This window comes from Erinaceus europaeus, chromosome 3, assembly GCF_950295315.1.
Source record: "Erinaceus europaeus chromosome 3, mEriEur2.1, whole genome shotgun sequence".
Classification (NCBI taxonomy): Eukaryota; Metazoa; Chordata; class Mammalia; order Eulipotyphla; family Erinaceidae; genus Erinaceus; species Erinaceus europaeus.
The window spans coordinates 70,885,243-70,906,742 of NC_080164.1; the positions used below are offsets into that span (position 1 = coordinate 70,885,243).

Below are 21,500 nucleotides of genomic sequence, written 5' to 3' on the forward strand. Positions count from 1 at the left end.
AATTCTAATTTTATTAATATGTAAATATTAAGGGTCTTAAATTAAAATAGGGGTTAATTAAACGTGAGAATTAAAACAGCTACATATTACATGCTCTTTCCAAGAACTAAAAGTGGCTCAATGCCTTATTTTGATAAGCAGCAGCTGACCTTTTCTCACCCAATTCCATCTGGCTAGAAACATACTAGATTCAGAAGGAAAGGGGAAGTGGATGAATGTAAAATCTTGAGTATGGTGGCTCTTCATAAAGAGAATAAACTTAAATACACACACACACACATAATTATCAACCCTGAAAGAGTACTTTCTTTCTGACTTTACTACTTTGTTCCTTTTACAAATATTCAAAAATCCTTGAAAGCAAGTATAACTTAGATACACAAAAGATCAAAGCAAGCTAGTTCACAAAGCAGGACTTCCCTCCCCCTCCCCCACTCCAAAATGTAGCATGCCAAAGTAAAAAAGAGCTAACAGTTCTTGTCAAAAGGGATCTTACATAAAGCCTTAAAATGTCTTAGATACAATGTGAAAGACATTCATAAAGCAGGCTAAAGGCAAACTAACCAACAACAAAAACCCCCACACGGTATTCCCATCTGTGAAAATAAATGTTTGTCACTTAAGTTGCCACCATCTCCCCTTCTACATTATCTTACACATATTAAACTGGAGATGGATGGAAACAGTAACATTTCTTTTTTTTAAAGATTTTATTTATTTATTAGTGAAAAAGATGGGAGGGGAGGAAGAACCAGACACCACTCTGGTACATGTGTTTCTGGGGGTTGAACTCAGGACCTCATGCTTGAGAGACCTCTGCTTGATCCACTGTGCCATCTCCCAGACCACCAGTAACATTTCTTTTACACTGCCAAACCAATCATCTAATGACAAACTGCAATTTAAACTTTACATATTTATAAATGAGACCAATTTCTTATTATTTTTTTTTTAACCAAAGCACTGCTCAGCTCTGGTTTATGGTGGTACAGGGGGGAGTGAACCTGGGACTTTGAAGCCTCAGGTATGAGTCTCTATGCATAATCATTATGCTATCCTGGCTTCATAGCAATTCTCTTTAAGAAAAAGACATTAAGTAACTCCCTAATGAATAGCTTTTTCCATTGTGAAATAGTTTAGGAAATAAAAACTAGAAGTGTAAGAAAACCATACATTTTCATCTAAAAACAAACTTTTGTATTCCTGAACCAAACCAATTTAAAATGTAATATAATAAAAAAAAAATCAGTTAAAGTAAAAAATTGTAATGTGGGGCGAGGGTAGATAGAGAGCATAATGGTTATGCAAAGAGACTCTTGCATGAGGCCCCAAAGTTCCAGGTTCAATCCCCCACACCACCATAAACCAGAGCTGAGCAGTGCACTGTTTGAAAAAAAAAAAAAAAAAGTAATATAATAAAAGAGTCAGTTAAGGGCGGGGTAGACAGCATAATAATTATGCAAAGAGATTCTCATGCTTGAGGTTCTTAAGTCCCAGGTTCAATCCCCCCACACCAACATAAGCCAGAGCTGAGCAGTGCTCTGGTGTTTGTGTCTTTCTCTCTGCATCTCCCTCAAAAATGAATAAAAATATTTTTTAAAGATCAGTTAAAGTAAAAAAATAAAAAATATATATCACTGATGTTACCTAAAGCTTAATGACAACATACTGCTTTCTTCCTCAAGTGTTTGTCTGTTAGATTCACAAGTATTTACACAGGAAAAGATGAATATTCAGCAGTAGGATGGAAAAAGGATTGGTGAGACCATAATAATGATCAGAGCTGGCTAACTAGTACATTAAAATTCTATTATACTCTTCCGGATTTAAAAATAAAAAAATAAAAAGGTGCATCAAAAAAAAAAAATCAACAAATATTCTGGGCCTTTTTTTTTTTTTAACTAGTTTAATTAGCTACCACCTGCAACTGAAATACATGACTCACCTTGATGTCCTTTAATACCACTCTTCGGCTAGGTTAAAGGGAGGTGAAGAAAGAATCCAGGATTCCAGCTTATAATTAGTCACCTCATGCTAACGTCAAGACCACTGAACGCCTTGAGCCCCATACATGATTTAAGGGAAAAAAAAAATGCTACCAGGGTCAGTGGGGACTTTTGTTTTGCGGTTTGCTTTTGAAGAGACTTTCCATCTCCCCGTAACATCTGGACGGCGGGCTGCGGGGAGCAGCTGCGGCTCAGCCCTCACAGCCCGGGGCTCGCCCCCACGGCCTCCGGGGCCACAAAGGGGCGCCCCTCCAAGGCTCCTTCATCTCCACCTCCTTAAAGAGGGAGAGGGGGTGCTCTGGAGCAAAGAAATGGCCAAAAGGCCGGAAGAAGCAGAAAGGAGGGGAAGGGAAAAAAAAAGAAAGAAAAAGCATGGTGACGAGACGATCACGTTTCAGAAGTAACTTAAAACTATGCCCGAATCCCAGGCCGTGAAGGAGCCGGCCGTGGAGGCAGCTAAGGAAGCCGCGTCCCACTCAGGGACCGGGACCCCCCCACGCCGGCCCCAAGTATCGCGGATACAAAGGAGGCGCGAAGGCTCCTCCCGACACCCGCCCCTCCGCGGTCGCGGAGCTCGTTCGCTCGCCGCCGCCAGCCCCAGTGCCCCAGCCCCTAGGCCCCGAACACTCGCCGGGGACCCAGCCCCGCATGGAGACCGCACGCCACGCCACCAGGCCGCGCGGGACACCTTGGCGAGGCTGAGCCGGGGCGGGAGCCGCCACCGCCAGCCGCCCGGAACTGCGGTCGGGGACCCCCCCCCCGTGCCCTACCCCGCGGGGCAGCACCGGGACGAGGGGTCCCGACACTCGACCCAGGACAACCCGCGCCGACGGGACGCGCGCGACCCAGCCTCAGGCTACCTGTCTTCGTTCTTCTTCTGCTTCTTCCCCATCGCGTGTCAATGGTGCTCGTGGCCTCAGCCCCTCAAGTCGGTTCCCCACAGACCCACCGTCCCGCCGGCCGACTTTGGTCTCCGTCCGGCTCCGCTCCTCGCGCGCTGCCGCCTCTCGCAGCCGGCTCGCCACAGACCCGCGCACTGGGACAGGGCACATATGGTGTGAGCGCTCAGTGCGCACGCGCATCGCCCCGCAACCTCGGCGTGGGGACGCAGGGCGCCGTGGCTCATCGAGAGCTGCGCGTCGGGTAGAGCGTCTCCGGTTGCGCCGCCTACCAGCGGGAGCCCCAGCGCCCCCTCCCTGCAGACGTCGGCTGTGCACCGCCCGCCCGCGCAGATCGGGTTCTAGAATCCAGAGGCGGACAATAAAGTGAAATCCGCTCAAGTCCGCACTGTTACGCCCTCCACGGAACGCAGACTTGAGAAATGGACGCTGACTCAGGACTAGAATTTGGGTTTCTCACCACCACAATGTTCAACAGGAAAACACAATGAATGAGACCTCTAGGTGTACCCGAAGGAGATAATTCCAGGACAAAACTGAGTCTCTTAGTGACACCCACGAATTGTCAAATATGCATCAGTGCAGTTACTTTAAAAAAAGAAAATTGTTAGGGGCCGGGTGGTGGTGCACCTGGTCGAGCGCACATGTTACAATTTGCAAGAACCCAGGTTCAAGCCCCCCAGGCCCTACCTGCAGGGGGAAAGCTTCACAGGTGGTGAAGCAGGTCTGCAGGGGTCTGTCTCTCTCCCTTTCTATCTTCCCCTTCTGGCTGTCTCTATCCAATAAATAAAAATAACAAAAACAAACAAAATTGTTCAAGCTGAGAACGCACTCTACCAAAATAAAAAACTTCATCTTTACATTCCAAGTGAAAACTCGTCAAAGAGCCAGTCTGAAGGAAGTCAGTCAATAGGAAACGTGTCCCTTGATTGAAATGGTCTATCTGGTTCCGAAGGGTGATACCACGGATATAATCTAGTGTTACAAATAAATAAAATAAAATAACTATTCGTGTCGTATACTTTATGCTTTACTTTTTTTTTTCAGGCAAGTGCTCAGTAAACAGGATGGAAATGAAATTGGGGCGTTACTCCCGAGGAATATTGGAGTTGCCTTCTTTCTGAGGTACTACTATGCACACTGCTGTTCAGCTTCTAAAAATAAAGGGAGACCACGCCAGGCCGAGGGTTAGCAAACTACAACGCCCAGCATGCTCTCTTCGCCGGTTGAGCCGTTTACTCGCTAGAAGTAAAGGAACTGGGGAAGGAAGGAGGCGCGTGCGCAGAAGCGCTCACCGCAGGCCCTTCCCGCCCCCTTAACTTCCGTAGCGCAGGATGTATCACGTGAGAACAGCAGCCAATAAGGAGGCAGAAGTGGCCGGGTCCCTGCCGCCAGCGGCTGCTGCGAATTGAAGCCTGAGTGGACTGTTCTTCTGGAGCAGCTGGTCCTTTTCTACTCAAGTATCACCAAGAGTTCAGGTGAGGCAGAGGGTGGAATGAAAAGGAAATCGTTTCGTGCTGTTGTTAACAGACACTCCCCTAGTCTACGTCCGGACGGGCCGGGGGAGGGGCGCGGCCTGCATCCCGATGGCAGTGCCGCGGAGAGACGTGCGCATGCGTCTCCGGAGGTGATGAGGTCGGGGGTCCTGGGCTCTGCCCTTAGCTGTCCGAGTCACGGATAATGTACCTCTCCTGTGGGGGCAGGTGGATAAGAAAATGACTAAGCAATTTGAGGACAGGTCCCCCTCCCGCAGTTTTATATGAACTGTAGGAAGAACCAGAGGGTCGTAGCTTGAAGAATAAAGCCACCAGGACCACGGACACAACCTCCTTACCACTCATTTGCCCTCCCCACTCCACCGCTTAACATCCCTGAAACACTTCTGCTCCCAGAAGTAAATTCTGAGCTCATCAGCTAAAATTCAGTCTCGCATCTTCTGTGCCTCTCATTTTTTTCAGCTATAGTGTGATGGTCTTATTGTGTCTTAGGATGTAAAACACAGATTTAAACAGAGGCATCGCCCAACTTTGCCCTAAGCAGTTTCTGAATGGTATAACACCTGCGAAATTTAAAAATTTAAATAAAGATTCTGCAGTCTTTACATCAAGTGCTTAGTTATCAGTAGGGCACTCTGGTGTACAAATTATATACTTACTAGAACTTTTTGAAATTAAAAAAAAATACTTTTTTTTTTTTTTAAATAGTTTATTTATTAGGAAGATAATAGGAGAGAGAGAAAGAACCAGACATCACCTTGGTACATGTGCTCCCGGGGATTGAACTCAGGACCTCATGCTTGAGAATCCAATGCTTTATCCACTGCGCCACCTCCCGGACCACACTTTTTTTTTTTTTTTTTTACTAATTTTTTTATTTTTGTTCAGTCCTCTTCCCAGCACCAAGGCTGAAACTGTGCCATTTAGAAGAATGGAGACTGATGGTTCTGCTGCCATGTTTTCAAAAGTCCTTGAGAATCAGTTACTTCAGACAACCAAACTAGTTGAAGAAAAGTTGGATTCTGAAATTCAAAAACTGGATCAGATGGATGAGGATGAATTGGAGCGCCTCAAAGAAAAGAGACTTGAAGCACTAAGGAAGTCCCAACAACAGAAACAAGTAATCTCTCTGCCCTGCTTTCTGACATTGCTATAACTATGATTCAAACAACTATATATATATGCACATCTACATACATATACATACAACAACTATATATATGCACATAATCAGTATATTCACAGTCAATTGAAGAAACCTTTATCTAAGGTCATTTTTGGAGCTGAGGCTTCTGCGTTTGAGGAGAAAGTGCATGCATATGAGGAACAGCACAGGGAGCATTTGGAATCAGTGGTTTCCATTGCAGGTGGCAAAGGAGCTAGTCTCAATACCAAAGCTGTGAGGTAATTTATGTTAAAGAAAGGTTAGGCATTTCCAATGTAGTGTTTGTAAATTAGATTTTTATTTTAAAATGTTTATACTAGCTTAAGTTACATTGAAACATATGATCACTGACTCTAGTTCCCATTCAGTTAGCTGTAGCTAAGAGAACTTTTTTTTTTTTTCCTCCTCCAGGGTTATTGCTGGGCTCGGTGCCTGCACCATGAATCCACCGCTCCTGGAGGCCATTTTTTTTTCCCCCTTTTGTTGCCCTTGTTGTAGCTTCGTTGCGGTTATTATTATTGCCCTTGTTGATGCAATTCGTTGTTGGATAGGACAGAGAGAAATGGAGAGAGGAGGGGAAGACAGAGAAGGGGAGAGAAAGATAGACACCTGCAGACCTGCTTCACCGCCTGTGAAGCGACTCCCCTGCAGGTGGGGAGCCGGGGGCTCGAACCGGGATCCCTACGCCGGTCCCTGCGCTCTGCGCCACATGCGCTCAACCCACTGCGCCACCGCCCGACCCCCAAGAGAACTTTTTTTATATATTCATTTATTGGATAGAGAAAGAAACTGAGATAAAAGGGGAGATAGAGATGGAGTGAGGAAGAGCAACACCTGCAGCAGTGCCTCCCCAGGGGCTTGAGCCCAGGTCCTTGCACACTGTAATACATGTGCTCAACCAGGTGCACCACTACCCAGACCTGAGAACTTGTTCTTTTTAATATAGTCTTGTTTGTTCTGTAGTATCTCTCTGACATGTTTGCATTCTCATTATTTAAAACGATGAGTATGATTGGAAACCAAGAGATTATTATATCTTTAGGGGGCTGGGCAGTGGCATACCAGGTTTAGTGCACATAGTATGAAGGAAGTGCAAGCACCCGATCAGGGATCCCAGTTCAGTCGATCCCCTGGCTTTCCACCTGTGGGGGGAATGGGGGAGACTTCACAAGCGTTGAAGCAGGCCTTCAGGTGTCTCTCTGTCTCCCTCTCTATTTCCTGCCCCCCTCAATTTCTCTGTGCTATCTAACAACTACGACAATAGTACCTACAACAATAAAAAGAAACAAGGGCAACAAAAGGGAATAAATAAATATTTTTTTTAAAAAATATTATTATTTTTGTATCTAAGAATATCTTCCATGGGGCAGGGAGATAACTCATCCTCTAGAGCACACAGCTTAACATGCATGATGCTGACCAGACTTCCCTGGACAGACAACCCCACCAGTGTGTCCTGGAGCCCCACTTCCCCAGAACCTCACCCCACTAGGGAAAGGGAGAAGCAGGCTGGGAGTATGGATCGCCTGCCAACGCCCATGTTCAGCAGGGAAGCAATTACAGAAGCCAGACCTTCCACCCTCTGCATCCCACAATGACCTTGGGTCCATACTCCCAGAGGGTTAAAGAACAGGAAAAGCTCTCAAGGGTGGGGATGTGATACAGAGTTCTGGTGGTAGGAATTATGTGGAGTTATACCCCTCTTATCCTATGGTTTTGTCAGTGTTTCCTTTTTATAAATAATTTTTTTTAAAAAATTAGAAGAAAAAAAAAAACCATGGCTGCCAGGAGCAGTGGATTTGTAGTGCAGGCACCGAGCCCCAGCAATAACCCTGATGGGAAAAATAGAAAGTATTCAAACCCCGCCTTTACTTTTTAATTTCCCATTTTTTAATACTTATGATATGGTTTGCATGTATAAATAGTAATACATAAATACTCAGGAATAAATACATGTTTTAAGAGACTGTACTTAAAACGGTTTTACTACTGCTATTGTACAGTTAGAAAATATTAGAGGGCAGGGGAGATAGCGTAATGGTTATGCAAACAGACTCCCATACCTGATGTTCAAAGATCTCAGGTTCAATCCCCCGCACCACCATAAATCAGAGCTGAGCCAGTGCTCTGGTAAAAAATAAGTTTAAAAAATAATAATAATAACAGAGGACCTAGTGGGGGTTGTATTGTTATATGGGAAACTGGGGAATGTTATGCATGTACAAACTATTGTACTTACTGTTGAATGTAAAACATTAATTCCCCAATAAAGAAATTAAAAATAGTAATACAACAATAAAGAAACAACAAGGGGGTGGGGGTAGGTAGCATAGTGGTTATTCAAAGGTACTCTCATGCCAGAGGCTCCAAATTCCCAGGTTTAATCCCCCGCACCACCATAAACCAGAGCTGAGCAGTGCTCTGGTGTTTCTCTCTGTCTTTCTCTCTCTCAAAAAATAAAATAAATAAAATACTGTAAAAAAGAAAACGTAAAAAGGGGGGCAACAAAAGGGAAAATAAATAAATAAAAAGTTATTGAAAAATAATAAATAAATAAGTTCCAGAAAAAGAAAATATTAGAGACTAGGGTTGGGCTGTGGCGTACCCAGTTAAGCATACACAGCACAGTGCCCTCAGCCCCCACTTGCAGGGGAAAAGATTCATAAATGGTGAAGCAGTCTAGAAGTGTGTCTCTCTCCCTCTCCATCTCTTCCTTTCCTCTTCATTTCTCTTGTCTCTATCCAATAAATAATAAATTCTAAAAGAAAAGAAAATATTAGAGGCTATTTCCTACAGATAATTAGGAACCAAGAGGTAAGCCGCTGAGATAGATAATAATTGCATTACCCATCAACCATTGCTACCTCTTAGGCCTGTTTGTATATGTCTGTTGTGGAATGTGGAAAAACAAATATCAACCACACAAATGAAAGTAAATGGTAGCTCTCTGCATTTGTTGGTGTGTTCAGTCATTAGTTCCTAGTCATTCCTGTACTTCAGAACCAATTTTTCAGTATCAGAGATGTGGTGGGGCCAGGGAGATAGCATAATGGTTATGCAAAAGACTCATGCCTGAGTTTTTTAAATGACTTTATTATGGGGTAAGTCAGTGGACCTTACTTAGGACTTTTAATATCTATTTATTTATTTATTCCCTTTTGTTGCCCTTATTGTTTTCTTGTTGTTATTGATGTCGTCGTTTTTGGACAGGACAGAGAGAAATGGAGAGAGGCGGGGAAGACAGAGAGGGAGAGAGAAAGACAGATACCTGCAGACCTGCTTCACCGCCTATGAAGCGACTCTCCTGCAGGTGGAAAGCTGGGGGCTCAAACCGGCATCCTTACTCCCGGTCCTTGCGCTTTGCACCACGTGTGTTTAACCCACTGCACTACCGCCTGACCCCCGTTTTTATACTCTTTTGACAAGAGTAGCTATAGTAATTTCGATATTCTGACGCATAATGGTATTGGGAAATCATTATAAGTAGTAGCATAGTGAGCTTAGTGAGCTTGTGCTCATCAATGCAGAGCTGTTAACCAATCACTCTCCAATTATAGTAGCTATAGACATAGGACTTGGAAGCAGGAAGACATGATAAGTTGCAGGTATCGCTCAGCAGAAGCTTATGTGAGAGCCACTCAGTGGAGGCCAGGTATTAACCTGCTGCCAGGGCTCAGGTAAAGTCAGTTAGGGCACACCGATCTCTCCTCACTCTGACTGATTCCACTGATACCTATTCTATAGAATAAGCAATGCTGAGTCAAGGGTTGGAATGAGTTTCTTGGGAGAAAGATTTTGCATTGCTACAAGTTCAAAATAGACTTGCCTCCCTGTAAGAAACAAGTTCAGGTCTTCAACTTGTTGAACAACACATATTAATACATAATGAAAAGAAATATTGCGGTCTGAGCTGTAGTGCAGCGGGTTAAGCACATATGGCACAAAGTGCAAGGACCAGCTCAAGGATCCCGGTTCAAGCCCATGGCTCCCCACTTGCAGGTGGATCACTTCTCAATCAGTGAAGCAGGTCCACGGGTGTCTTTCTGTCTTCCCCGCCTCTCTTGACTTCTCTCTGTCCTATCCAATGACAGCAATAACAATAATAATAACAACAACAATGATAAACAAGGGCAACGAAAAAGGAAAAAATGACCTCCTGGTGCAGTGGATTCGTAGTGCTGGCACTGAGCCCCAGCATAACCCTGGAGGCAAAAAAAAAAAAAAAAGAAAGAAAAGAAATAGTAACATATATATATATATATATATATATATATATATATATATGTATGTATCTTAAATTTGAATTTTTAATGTTTTCGGTTTTTTTTTACCAGAGCACTGCTCAGCCTCTGGCTTATGGTGACTCTGGAGCCTCAAGCATGAGAGTCTCTTTGCATAACCATTATGCTACCTACCCTTGCAATATATTTTCTTTTTAATTTGACAGGACTGGGATAAATTGAGAGGAAATAGGGGGCAGGTAGTGGCGCACCTGATTGAGTGCACACATTACAGTGCTCAAGGACCCAGGTTCAAGCCCCTGTTCCCCACCTGCAGGGGGAAAGCTTCACAAGTGGTAAAGCAGGGCTGCAGGTATCTCTCTGTCTCTTTCCTTTCTATCTCACCATCCCCTTTCAATTTGTCTCTGTCTCTATCTGACAATAAATAAAATATTTTTAAAAACTAAGAGGGAAGGGGGAAAGGGACACCTGCAACCCTGTTTTACTATATAAGAATCCCCCCCTTGCAGGAGGGTTTGAACTGGGGTTCTTGCACATAGTAATGTGCACTCAGCCGGGTATGCCACTACCCAGCCCCTAAAAATACTTCTTTACTAAAAAATAAATAAATAAATAAATAAATAAATAAATAAATAATGGGGAGACAGCCAAATAACTCACTTGGATAGTGTTCTTGCCTTGCTGTGGACACCACCACATCGAACCCAGCCTTCATCATATTGAAGGAAGCTTCCGTGGTGTCCTTCCCTCTGAAAGTCAGCTTGGAGTGAGTGGTGAAGCCACAGTATCTTTATCTTTTTTTTTCTTTAAATATTTATTTATCCTCTTTTTTATTGTTGTAGTTATTATTGTTATTGATGCCATTGTTTTTAGATAGGACAGGGAGAAATGGAGAGGAGGGGAAGACGGGGGGAAAGAAAGACACCTGCAGACCTTCACCGCTTGTGAAGTGACTCCCCTGCAGGTGGAAGTATCTTTAATTTTTTAAAAAATTAATTGATTATGTGGGGGCCAGTAGATAGCATTGTATACAGCCCAGCTTTAAGTCCTAGCACCACATGATGCTATAGTGTATTGCTGTTTGTCTATATCTAAAGTTAAAAGATAGAAAAAGGAACAGTGAGAGAGAGAGAGAGAGAGAGTGTGTGTGTGTGTGTGTAGCTCCAGTGCCACAAAAAGAGCACATTTAGTTTTTGAGTTAAAGGACTCATGAAATGTCAAATGTCATTGGTAAATTGTATTTGAAATTTTAAACTGTATAAAAACCTTATCAAGCACACACATACACTTTGGGGGCTGGGCAATGGCACGTGGAGTTAAGAGCACATAGTATAAAGCACAAGGATCCTGGTTCGAGCCCCGGTTCCCCACTTGCAGGAGGGTCACTTCACAAGCAGCAAAGCAGGTCTGCAGGTGTCTTTCTCTCCCCCTCTCTACCTCCTCTTCCTTTCTCAATTTCTCTGTGTCCTATCCAGTAAAATGGAAAAAGTGGCCCCTAGGAGTAGTGGATTCATAGTGCCAGCACTAAGCCCCAGCAATAATCCTGGAGGCAAAAAAGAAAAGAGAGAAAGAAACTTTACTGGGTGGGGGTATAGCATAATGGTTATGCAAAGAGAGTCTCATGCCTGAGGCTCTAAAGGCCCAGGTTCAATCTCCCACACCACCATAAGCCCCAGCTGAGCAGTGTTCTAGTCAAGAAAAAAAGAAATTTTATCAAAGAAATATATATATATATAAGAAGAAAATATTAGGGCTTCCTGTCAGTGTCAGCTCAGTGTTAGGAGCCTAACTATTAGACAAAGTTTGACACTTGAAGATAAAAGGAACTTTTTTCTTTAATCTTAGATCTCAGGATTAATAGACAAAAGATACAGACACACACACACACATTGTAATACACTTTGGGGGGATGTTCTGAAAATTAAGAGTTTGCATGTGCAAATGCTTTGTCAATATATGTGCCATATAGTAGTCATTTTCAGGTAGATTGCTTTATTTTCACAACTCAGTGAGATAGTTACGTTTCACTCCCACTATGCAAATAAGGACACTGAGATTCAGAAAAGTTGTTCAAATTCATAGCCTAGTAGAGTGGCAAGACGGTTATTCAGACCCATACTTTCTACCTATAAGCCAAATGTTCCTGTTTTGATAAAACTAGCAGCCTAATAAAGGAAATCAGCTGGTTCAGGGAGATAGTATAGTGGTTATGCAAAAGATCTTCCTGCCAGAGGCTGGTCCAAAGTTCCAGGTTCAATCACCCACATCATCATAAACCTGAGCTGTGCAGGTTTCTGGCAATAAATAATTTCATATATGTACATACATATAAAGTAAGCTTTCAGTTAGGTCATAAACTTCATGCCACGGAAAAAGTTCAAGAATCTTAAAGGTCTATCAGGCCTGATTGGTATTGTTTGGAGAAGTTGGATTGTGCACTTGTAAGGTTTTGTTTTTGGTTTTTTGGATTTTTGTTTTGTTTTGTTTTATCTTTTTTTTACCAGAACACTGTTCAGCTCTGGCTTATGGTGGTGCAGGGGATTGAACCTGGGACTTTTTAGTCTCAGGCATGAGTCTCTTTGTGTAACCATTATGCTGTCTACTCCCACCCCCTTGTAAGTTCTTTTTTTTTTTTTTAAGATTTTATTTATTTATTTATGAGAAACATAGAAGGAGAGAGAGAAAGAACCAGACATCACTCTGGTACATGTGCTGCCAGGGATTGAACTCAGGACCTCATGTTTGAGAGTCCAGTGCTTTATCCACTGCACCACCTCCCAGACCACTTATAAGGTCTTTATTATTTCTAGGCACCATTTTGAGTAGACATCTTTTTTTCTTCCTAGGATACTACCCATGCAGAACAAGTGTAGGGGCCACTAGTGTAGATGAGTTAATTCCCTCTCTGAAATAGTCACCATAAGCAAATAGGAGACCTGAGCTTCAAAACTACAGTAACTCCTCTTCCCAACCTACTCCCTTTGTACTGGCATTATCTCATGAGCATTTTGTGTTGTTTTTTTTTTTAAGTTTCATAGTAAATTGAATAATGCTTCCAATTTTAGACATTGGAATGCAAAGACTAAATAGATATTCAAAGCCTCTCAAGTCTGTTTATATTATTATATTATTCAGTTTAAAAGCAGTTCATTGGGTAGAAACAAGAGGAAAAAAAAAGGCCTTTCTCTCTCTCTCTCACACATACACACACGCAACACCTACATGGCTTGTACTTTCTTCTTCTTTTTTTTCCTTTTTTTTCTTCCCAATTAATGCTCATCTCCCTAAAAAAAAAAAAAAGAAAGAAAGAAAGAAAGAAAAGAAAAAAAGACAAAGAACTAGCTAAAGTATATCCCCAGGACTGGTGGAATATTCGCTCACTTGGATGGTGCACTGCTTTGTTCTGTGTATGAGCCAGGTTCGAGCTCAGCTTCCACCGATTTGAAGGGAGCTTTGGTGCTGTGGTTGGGTTCTTTTCTCTCTCAAGTTTTTTAGTTGCAAAGAAAAGATACATTTTTCAAGTTTTCAACGGAGATAATTTTCTTAAATAATAGCAACAGTAATCATTATTCACAAACTATTTTCATGTTGACACTAGAAAAAAAAAAGTAAATCCTAAATGTAATTCATCTACATAATCAACTCCATTATAAAATATTATGGTGATTTACACATTTAAATGTAAGTGGTACTGAAAGGGTTATTTCAAATGAATAACATTTTCCCTTTTCTCCATAATAGGAATGGCTTTCAAAAGGACATGGAGAATACAGAGAAATCCCTAGTGAGAGAGACTTTTTTCAAGAAGTCAAGGAGAGTAAAAAAGTGGTTTGCCATTTCTATAGAGATACTACATTCAGGTAACTTTGTTTACATCAGTGACTTTTTGTAAACATGAAATGTACACTGACTTAATAGAGAAATTAAGAGAAAAAAAAGAAATCACTTCCTACATCGTCTCTTCAAACTAGAAGTCTATACATTAAAGATGAACTTTAAAACTAGTAACATACAAAATTATAAATGGACGTTATTGAGTATCAAAAGTATTTTCATTGAATTTTTTTTTTGGTGGTATTAAAATATAACAAAACTCCCAAACTTTTTTTTTAATTTCTTTATTGAGGATTAATGGTTTCCAGTCAACAGTGAAATACAATAGTTTGTACATGCATAACATTTTCACATAACAATACAACCCCCACTAGGCCCTCCTTTTCCCATGGCAAACTTCTTATTGAGAAGCAACTTAAAGGGGTTGGGAAGACAGCAAAATTGTTACACAAAAAGACTTTCAGGCCTGAGGCACCAAAGGCCCCAAGTTCAATCCCTAACACCACTCAGTGTAAGCCTGAGCTGAGCAGTGCTCTGGTAAATAATAATAATTAAATAAAAATAGGGCAGGGTAGATAGCATAATGATTATGCAAAGAGACTGTCATGTCTGAGGCTCCAAAGTCTCAGTTCAATCCCCCACACCACCATAAGCCATAGCTAAGCAGTACTCTTGTAAAAAAAAACAGAAGCAACTATAGAATTCTACCAAAAGTTGAGGTTGGGCAGTAGCTCAGCAGGTTAAGTGCACATGGTGCAAAGCACAAGGACTGGCATAGGGATCCTGGTTCGAGGCCCTGGCTCCCCTACTTCAGGGGAGTCGCTTCACAAGCAGTGAAGCAGGTCTGCAGGTGTCTTATCTTTCTCTCCCCCTGTCTCTCTTCCCCTCCTCTCTTCATTTCTCTCTGTCCTATCCAACAACAAATGACATCAACAACAATAATAACCACAACAAGGCTACAACAACAAGGGCAACAAAAGGGGGAAAAATGGCCTCCATAATAACCAAAACAAGGCTACAACAAAAAGGGCAACAAAAGGGGGAAAAAAATGGCCTCCAGGAGCAGTGGATTCATGGTATAGGCACTGAGCCCCAGCAATAACCCTGGAAGCAAAAAAAAAAAAAAAAAAGAATTCTACCAAAAGTAAGCTGTTATACTAAGTAAACAGTTATGTGCACAAGGTCTAGGACTCAGGTGACTCCACATGAAACAGAATCAATAAGAATATAGTGGTGACAGAATTAGAGAGCACTGAATCCACATACTACAGAAAATGGTGGTTTCTTCATGAAGACAGGTTTAACAAAAGCCCCAATATGTTTCAAGATTTTGAAGAGGTTTACTTAACTAGGGAATAACTGGATTTGAATTCCTTTTAAGTACATAAAAAAAAAAAAAAACTAGTAAGGGCTGGGGAGATAGCATAAAGGTCATGCAAAAGGCTCTCAGGCCTGAGGCTCTGAGATCTCAAATTCAGTCCCTAGCACCACCATAAACCAGAACTGAGCAGTGCTCTGGGATTCTCTCTCTCTCTTCCTTTTATCTCTTTCATTAAAATAAATAAAAATTTTAAAACTAATAAGCAACAGAAGATCATTTCACTACAGGAAAAATAGTATATACAGGAAAGGACAATATATTTTCCTTTTTTTTTTTTTTTTTCTGTGAGAGACTAGAGAGAGCATTGCTTCACAATTTATGGTGTTCTGTTTGTTTTTGCCTTTCATTTGATGTGGGACTGGGGTTTGACCAGGTTTTGAACTGAACTTACTGTTTTCTGAATTATCCTGTATTATGATTAGCAAAATATTCATTTATTGATCTAATGCCAGGAATCAAACTTGGGATCTTGTGCATGCAAATATGGCACTCTGCTTATTGTACCACCTCCACCTCCAGGACCTCAACTCATTTTTTTATCTAAATGACAGAATTACTTCTGGGGTTTTTTTGTTTTGTTTGTTTTTCTTCCTACTACTACTATCATGTAGGCACTATGTTGGAAATGGGACTCAACCCATTAAATACCACCTTTGAATACCGTTTTAACTAGCAACTTACTGTGAGACTGACTTATTCAAACCTTTCACTGGAAAATTGTTCGTTGCTTCCAGTGTAGACTAGAAGATGAAGTGATTTCTCTTCTACCAAGTTAAGTCTGCAGATCTCTATACAGGTGAACTATACCCCCCCCCAGAAGAGAGGTTATATCTTAAACTAGAGAACATTCAAGCCTTTGCTTTGCTTTTTTTTTTTTTCTTTCTTTCTTTTTTTAGAGCACTGCTCAGCTCTGGCTTATTGTGGTACAGAGGAGGACCTTGGAGCCTCAGGCATGAGAGTCTTTTACATAACCATTATGCTATGCTATCTCCTCTGCCTGTATTTACTTGTTTTTAACCCAGAATTTGATTAAGTCACCCATATTTAGAAATTAAGAGGTTCCCCTACTTAAAAAAATTAATATTTCAGAATGTTTCTTAAGACAATCAAAAAACTTAGTTATGGCAGACCTGAAATTCAGTATGATAGCAGTTTGTTGATGCGGAGTAGCAACTGCCCCCTTTGGTCAGATAAACACTCTCATGTAGAGTCTGTCACTCACTATTCTCTCAGCCCTGTCTTGTTTTATTTCCACATGTGGCCCTGGTCTTCATCTCATACCTAAGAGCTTAATTTTAGGACCTTTTCAGAGATTGGTTGCATGAGATTCATTGGCAAAGAAAATAAAATTGAGGGGTCAAGCAGTGGCATACCCAATCGAGTACACATGTTTAAGGACCCTAATCATCACCTGCGTGGTGGGAGCTTCACACTGTGAGGAAAGCACGTGCTGCAGGGTGTCTCTTTTTCTCTCCCTGTCCCTTCTCAGTTTCTCTCTGACCTATCAAAAATTAATCATAAAAATTAATAAATACAAATAAAATTGGAAATATTGAGATGGTGAGATCTATAAAGTAAGTGCGTGTGTGTGTGTGTGTGTGTGTGTGTGTGTGTGTGTGTGTGTGTGTGTGTGTGTGTTGGGTGGAGCTAGGAAGGTAAAGGGTACTATAGAAACACTGCCATTATGGTACATTGTACACACACAGTAGCACAGATTCCTTAAGTTTCCAACTTCTGGCATACTTAGAGTGATTATTAATAACAATATATAAGATTGATATTATGTGTCTATTTGTTTTTTTTATATTTTACTTGTTTTTAAGAAAGATGCAGAGGGAGAGAGAAACACCAGAGCACTGTTCAGCTCTGGCTTAGGGTGGTGGTGGGGGGATTGAACCTGGGACTTTGTAGCCTCAGGCATGAAAGTCTGTTTGCATAACCATTATGCTATCTCCCCTGCCCTGTGTCCATTTGTTTATCAGATGTTTTCCTCCACTAAAGAATTAGTTTTGTGGAGGCAGAGAACTTGCATTTATTTTGGTTTGCCTGCTGTGCTCCAGGTTCCTTACCCTAGAGCAACAAAGACTAATTTGTAGATGAAATATGAAGTCTTACGCACTAGGAGTACTTTCATTGAAAAGTAATTTTGTTAATTATCTTTAATTGTTTATTGGATAGAGATAGCCAGGAACTGAGAGGAAGGGAGAGATAGTGAAAGAGAGTGTAGGGGAGATAGGGTAATGGTTATGCAAAGAGACTTTCCTGCCTGAGGCTACAAGGTCCCAGATTCAATTCCGTACACCACCATAAGCCAGAGCTGAGCAGTGCTCTGATAAAATAGAAACTTGCGATAGTGACAGCACTGCTTTACCATTTGTAAAGCTTTCCTTCTGTAGGTGGGGACTAGGGGCTCAAACCTAGGTCCTTGTGCATTGTATATGTGCTCAACCAGGTGTGCCAACCCTGAAACAATTTAAAAATCAAATTTTTAATACTGATTTATATATGTGTGTGTCATAGTACTTAGCACATAATTGGCTAGATACTGTTACACAAATTCTTAGAACATTCATAATGACGCAGGTTGTAATTCTTATGCTTCTTGTGAGGAGACCAACACATTGAGAATTAAGTAACTTAATCTAATACCATTCAGTGAATAAATGATAAAAGTATTTGAATGTGAGTTTTAAGCCTAATCTGTTTTATCTATGTGACTGTTGTGGACTGGAGAGAAAGCATAATGGTTATATAAATTACTTTCATGTCTGAGGCTCTAAAGTCTCAGGTTCAATCCCCAGCACCACTATAAACTAGAACTCAGCAGTGCTCTGGTAATGAATAAATTTAAAATGTTCTTTATCTCTATGTTTATTTATTTAACTACCATTTCTTAATTTGTTCTCTCACAGTTTTTCATTAAAATCTCACTGTTATACTACACATATATAATCATGGAAAAAATATATTAAAAAGGTAATTGATGAGGTATCCAGTTGGGAAATTCACTGGGTAACCCGGAGGCTGCTTACTAGATAGAGCACAGGACTTGCATACATGGGCCCCAAAGGTTCAGTCCCCAGGGCCACATATCCAGAGCAGTGTTCTAGTTGGTTGATTCGCCTGTCATACCTCGCTCACAGACTCATATCTCTCCCTCTCCCTCTCCTTCTCTCATTTTCTCTCATAAATTAAATAAATATAAATGAAAACAGAAAGAGGAAACTCTCTAGATTCAAACCCAATTCACTAAAATCTAAGTGCTAAAAAGCTTACTTGTAAAAACAACTATGAAACATTAGCTGTCTTAGTTATCTAATGCAGTAGTTCCCAAACTTTATTGAACTTGAGAGTCAGCTGCATGTTTCCCAACTCCACACACAGAATTTTGACCCATCCAAATATTTTAAAAGTTAATTATAGGGGCCAGGCGGTGGCGCACCTGGTTAAGCGCACACATTACAGTACACAAGGACCCCAGGTTCAAGCCCCTGGTCCCTACCTGCAGGGGGGAAAGCTTCACAAGTGGTGAAGCAGGACTGCAGGTTTCTCTCTGTGTCTCTCTCTATCACCCCTTCCACTTTCAATTTCTATGTGCACAAAAATAAATAAAATAAAATAAAATAAAATTTGATTATAATGAACACCTAAAGTGAATAACTATTGCTCGAGCTAGGAGTTAGTTAACCCAGTAGTAGAGCACACTATGACACTAGGACGAGGGTTCAAGTCCTCACTTGGAAGCACCATACAAAGGGAAGCTTCACAAGCGATGAAGCAATGCTGTGGTTTCTCTCCTCTCTCTGCCTCTCTCCCTTTCTGTCTCACTTTCTATGGGGACAAGGAGCAAACTTTGTTCAAAAAGAGTATTATAGTAGTCTATTCCAGAAATAGAGGGTCAACAAATTTAAAATCAACTTAACTTAGAGAAATTGTCACCTGGAGCTAGGTGGTGGTGCACCTGGTTAAGCGCACACACTACAGTAAGTGAGGACCTGGGTTCAAGCCCCTGGTCCTCACCTGTGAGGGGGAAACTTCACAAGTGTTGAAGTAGGGCAGCAGGTATCTCTGTTTCTATCCCTCTATTTCCCCCTCCCCTCTCAATTTCTGTCTCTATCCAGTAATAATTTTTTAAAAGAGAAATTGTCATTCAATTTTCCTCTACAATAGAAAGTAGTTTAGTTGTCAGTGTTTTTCTTTTTATAAATAATTTTTTTTTTTTAATAAAGAAAGTAGTTTAGGGAGTCAGGCGATAGCACAGCAGGTTAATACACATGGCATGAAGCACAAGGACCAGTGTAAGGATCCTAGTTTGAGAAGCAGTGAACCTGGTTCACAAGCAGTGAAGCACGTCTACAGGTGTCTTTCTTTTCCCCCTCTGACTTCCCCTCCTCTCTCCATTTCCTCTCAGAGACGTCAGAGCCTCGGACATAAAAAGCTGTTGTATAAACCTTTGTCCTATCCCCTGGCCCATGAACATTTCCAATTCTTAAAAATCTAAAAAGGTCTACCAAGTTAAGATTTGTGCTCCAAGCCCTCTGTATGAAATTTCAGAAATATGCATAAGAAAAGATTTTCTTTTTCTTACCATGAACATGACAACTTCAAGTGCCTCTCAAGAATTTAAGGCATTTATTTAATACTTTTTATAAATATTATTAGGGCACATCTCACATTCTAGGGTAATAGATTGCTTTTCTATGTCTTAATCATGCAGCTAAGCTATGGAATAGAAAGGAAGTCAGCTTACATAAACCTAGTAGGTTGGCTGTTGAATTAGATCTTCAGAGTATAAAGTTAAATGTAATTTGATGATACTTGTTTCTTTTTATATCTGGTGTTTTAGCTTTTGATTTTATGTTGTATTTACAGGTGTCAAATATTAGACAGACATTTGGTGATTTTGGCTAAGAAACATCTTGAGACCAAATTTTTGAAGCTGAATGTGGAAAAGGCGCCTTTCCTTTGTGAGAGACTGCGCATCAAAGTCATTCCCACACTAGCACTGGTAAAAGATGGAAAGACACAAGATTATGTTGTTGGATTTACTGACCTAGGAAATACAGATGATTTCACCACAGAAACTTTAGAATGGAGACTTGGTTGCTCAGATATACTTAACTACAGGTAACTTTTTTTTTATTTATTTTACATTCCCCAGTACAGGTAACTTTTAGCACAATGGTGAATTTATTTTAATTCAGATACTTCATTGATATCTATACTTTCCCCCCCTTTTTTATTTTGGATAGAGACAGATAAATTAAGAGGGAAGGGAGATGTAAAGATACCTGCAACACAGTTTCACCACTTGTGAAGCTTTCTCCCTGCAGGGGGGGACCAGTGGCTTGAACTTGGGTCCTTGTGCACTACCGCCCAGCCCCCTTAGTTGATATTTTTTAAAGATTCATTTGCTTATTTATGAGAAACAGAAAGGGCGAGAGAAATCCAGCATTACTCTGACACATGTGCTGCTATGATTGAACTCAGGACTTCATAGTTAAAGGTCCAACACTATGTGCTGCACCATCTTCTGGGCTGTATTCAGTTTTTTTTTTTTTGGTAAATATTGATTTATTTATTCCCTTTTGTTGCCCTTGTTTTTTATTGTAGTAGTTATTATTCTTATTGATGTCATCATTGTTGGATAGGACAGAGAGAAATGGAGAGGGGAGGGGAAGACAGAGAGGGGGAGAGAAAGATAGACACCTGCAGACCTGCTTCACCGCTTGTGAAGCAACTTCCCTGCAGGTGGGGAGCCAGAGTCTCGAACTGAGTCCTTGCGCTTTGCACCACCTGTGCTTAACCTGCCGTGCTACCGCCTGACTCCCCTCAGTATTTTTAAAGAGCATTTTGTTTTAAAATGTTAGCTTATGGTCAGAAATCTGTTAGCATATTCTATGAAATATTAGCAGTTAATGCTGAGAGAAAATATTAACATTTACTAGTGTGAAAAACATTAAAAGTTTTAACTTTTTTCTTGTAAACAACATCTAAAGAAAGTTTTAATGTAATACAGTGAGAAAAAAAAGACATGTTTTGTGTAATTTTAATATAGTGACTGTACTAACTCATAGAGAATAAATGCTTTTTAAATTTGCTTTGTTTTTAGTGGAAGTTTAATGGAGCCGCCATTTCAGAACCAAAAGAAAATTGGAGCAAACTTCAAAAAACTGGAAAAGAAAACTATCCGAGGAAAGCAATATGATTCAGACTCAGATGATGATTAAATATTGGCTATAATTATTTGTAAATCATCTTTTCATTTTAATTAGATGTGTTTTCTAAATTTTGTTGTTTTCCATACATGGGTCATCTAACACTCATATTCTAGGGTTTTATACACTTCATCACAATGAAAGATAACTTTAAATTTTTCTGTGTGGAGCTCATATTTAAGTTGAGGAAAATTGTGTGGATTCTCTATTTTTGAGATTGACTTTATCACAATATGATTCTTAACCTCTTTATACCATTC

General features: G+C 40.8%; 2 protein-coding genes across 5 annotated transcripts in view; one reads left to right on the forward strand and one right to left on the reverse strand.

Moving 5' to 3' along the window:
* The window catches only part of EIF5B (eukaryotic translation initiation factor 5B), a 63,862-nt gene extending 60,793 nt beyond the window's left edge, over positions 1–3,069 (reverse strand). For all 4 annotated transcript variants that reach the window (XM_060187461.1, XM_060187463.1, XM_060187464.1 and 1 more), the window contains exon 1: positions 2,867–3,069. In XM_060187461.1, coding sequence (XP_060043444.1) covers positions 2,867–2,898 — 32 coding nt within the window. In that variant the 5' untranslated portion in view covers positions 2,899–3,069. The remainder of the gene's footprint in view (positions 1–2,866) is intronic.
* Positions 3,070–4,215: 1,146 nt separating this feature from the next.
* Positions 4,216–21,276, forward strand: TXNDC9 (thioredoxin domain containing 9). The gene is made up of 5 exons (XM_007521856.3): positions 4,216–4,383; positions 5,302–5,521; positions 13,549–13,667; positions 19,895–20,149; positions 21,135–21,276. Exons 2-5 carry the CDS (start codon positions 5,333–5,335, stop codon positions 21,250–21,252), a joined length of 681 nt encoding a protein of 226 aa, XP_007521918.1. The 5' UTR covers positions 4,216–4,383; positions 5,302–5,332; the 3' UTR covers positions 21,253–21,276.
* Positions 21,277–21,500: the final 224 nt, after the last annotated feature.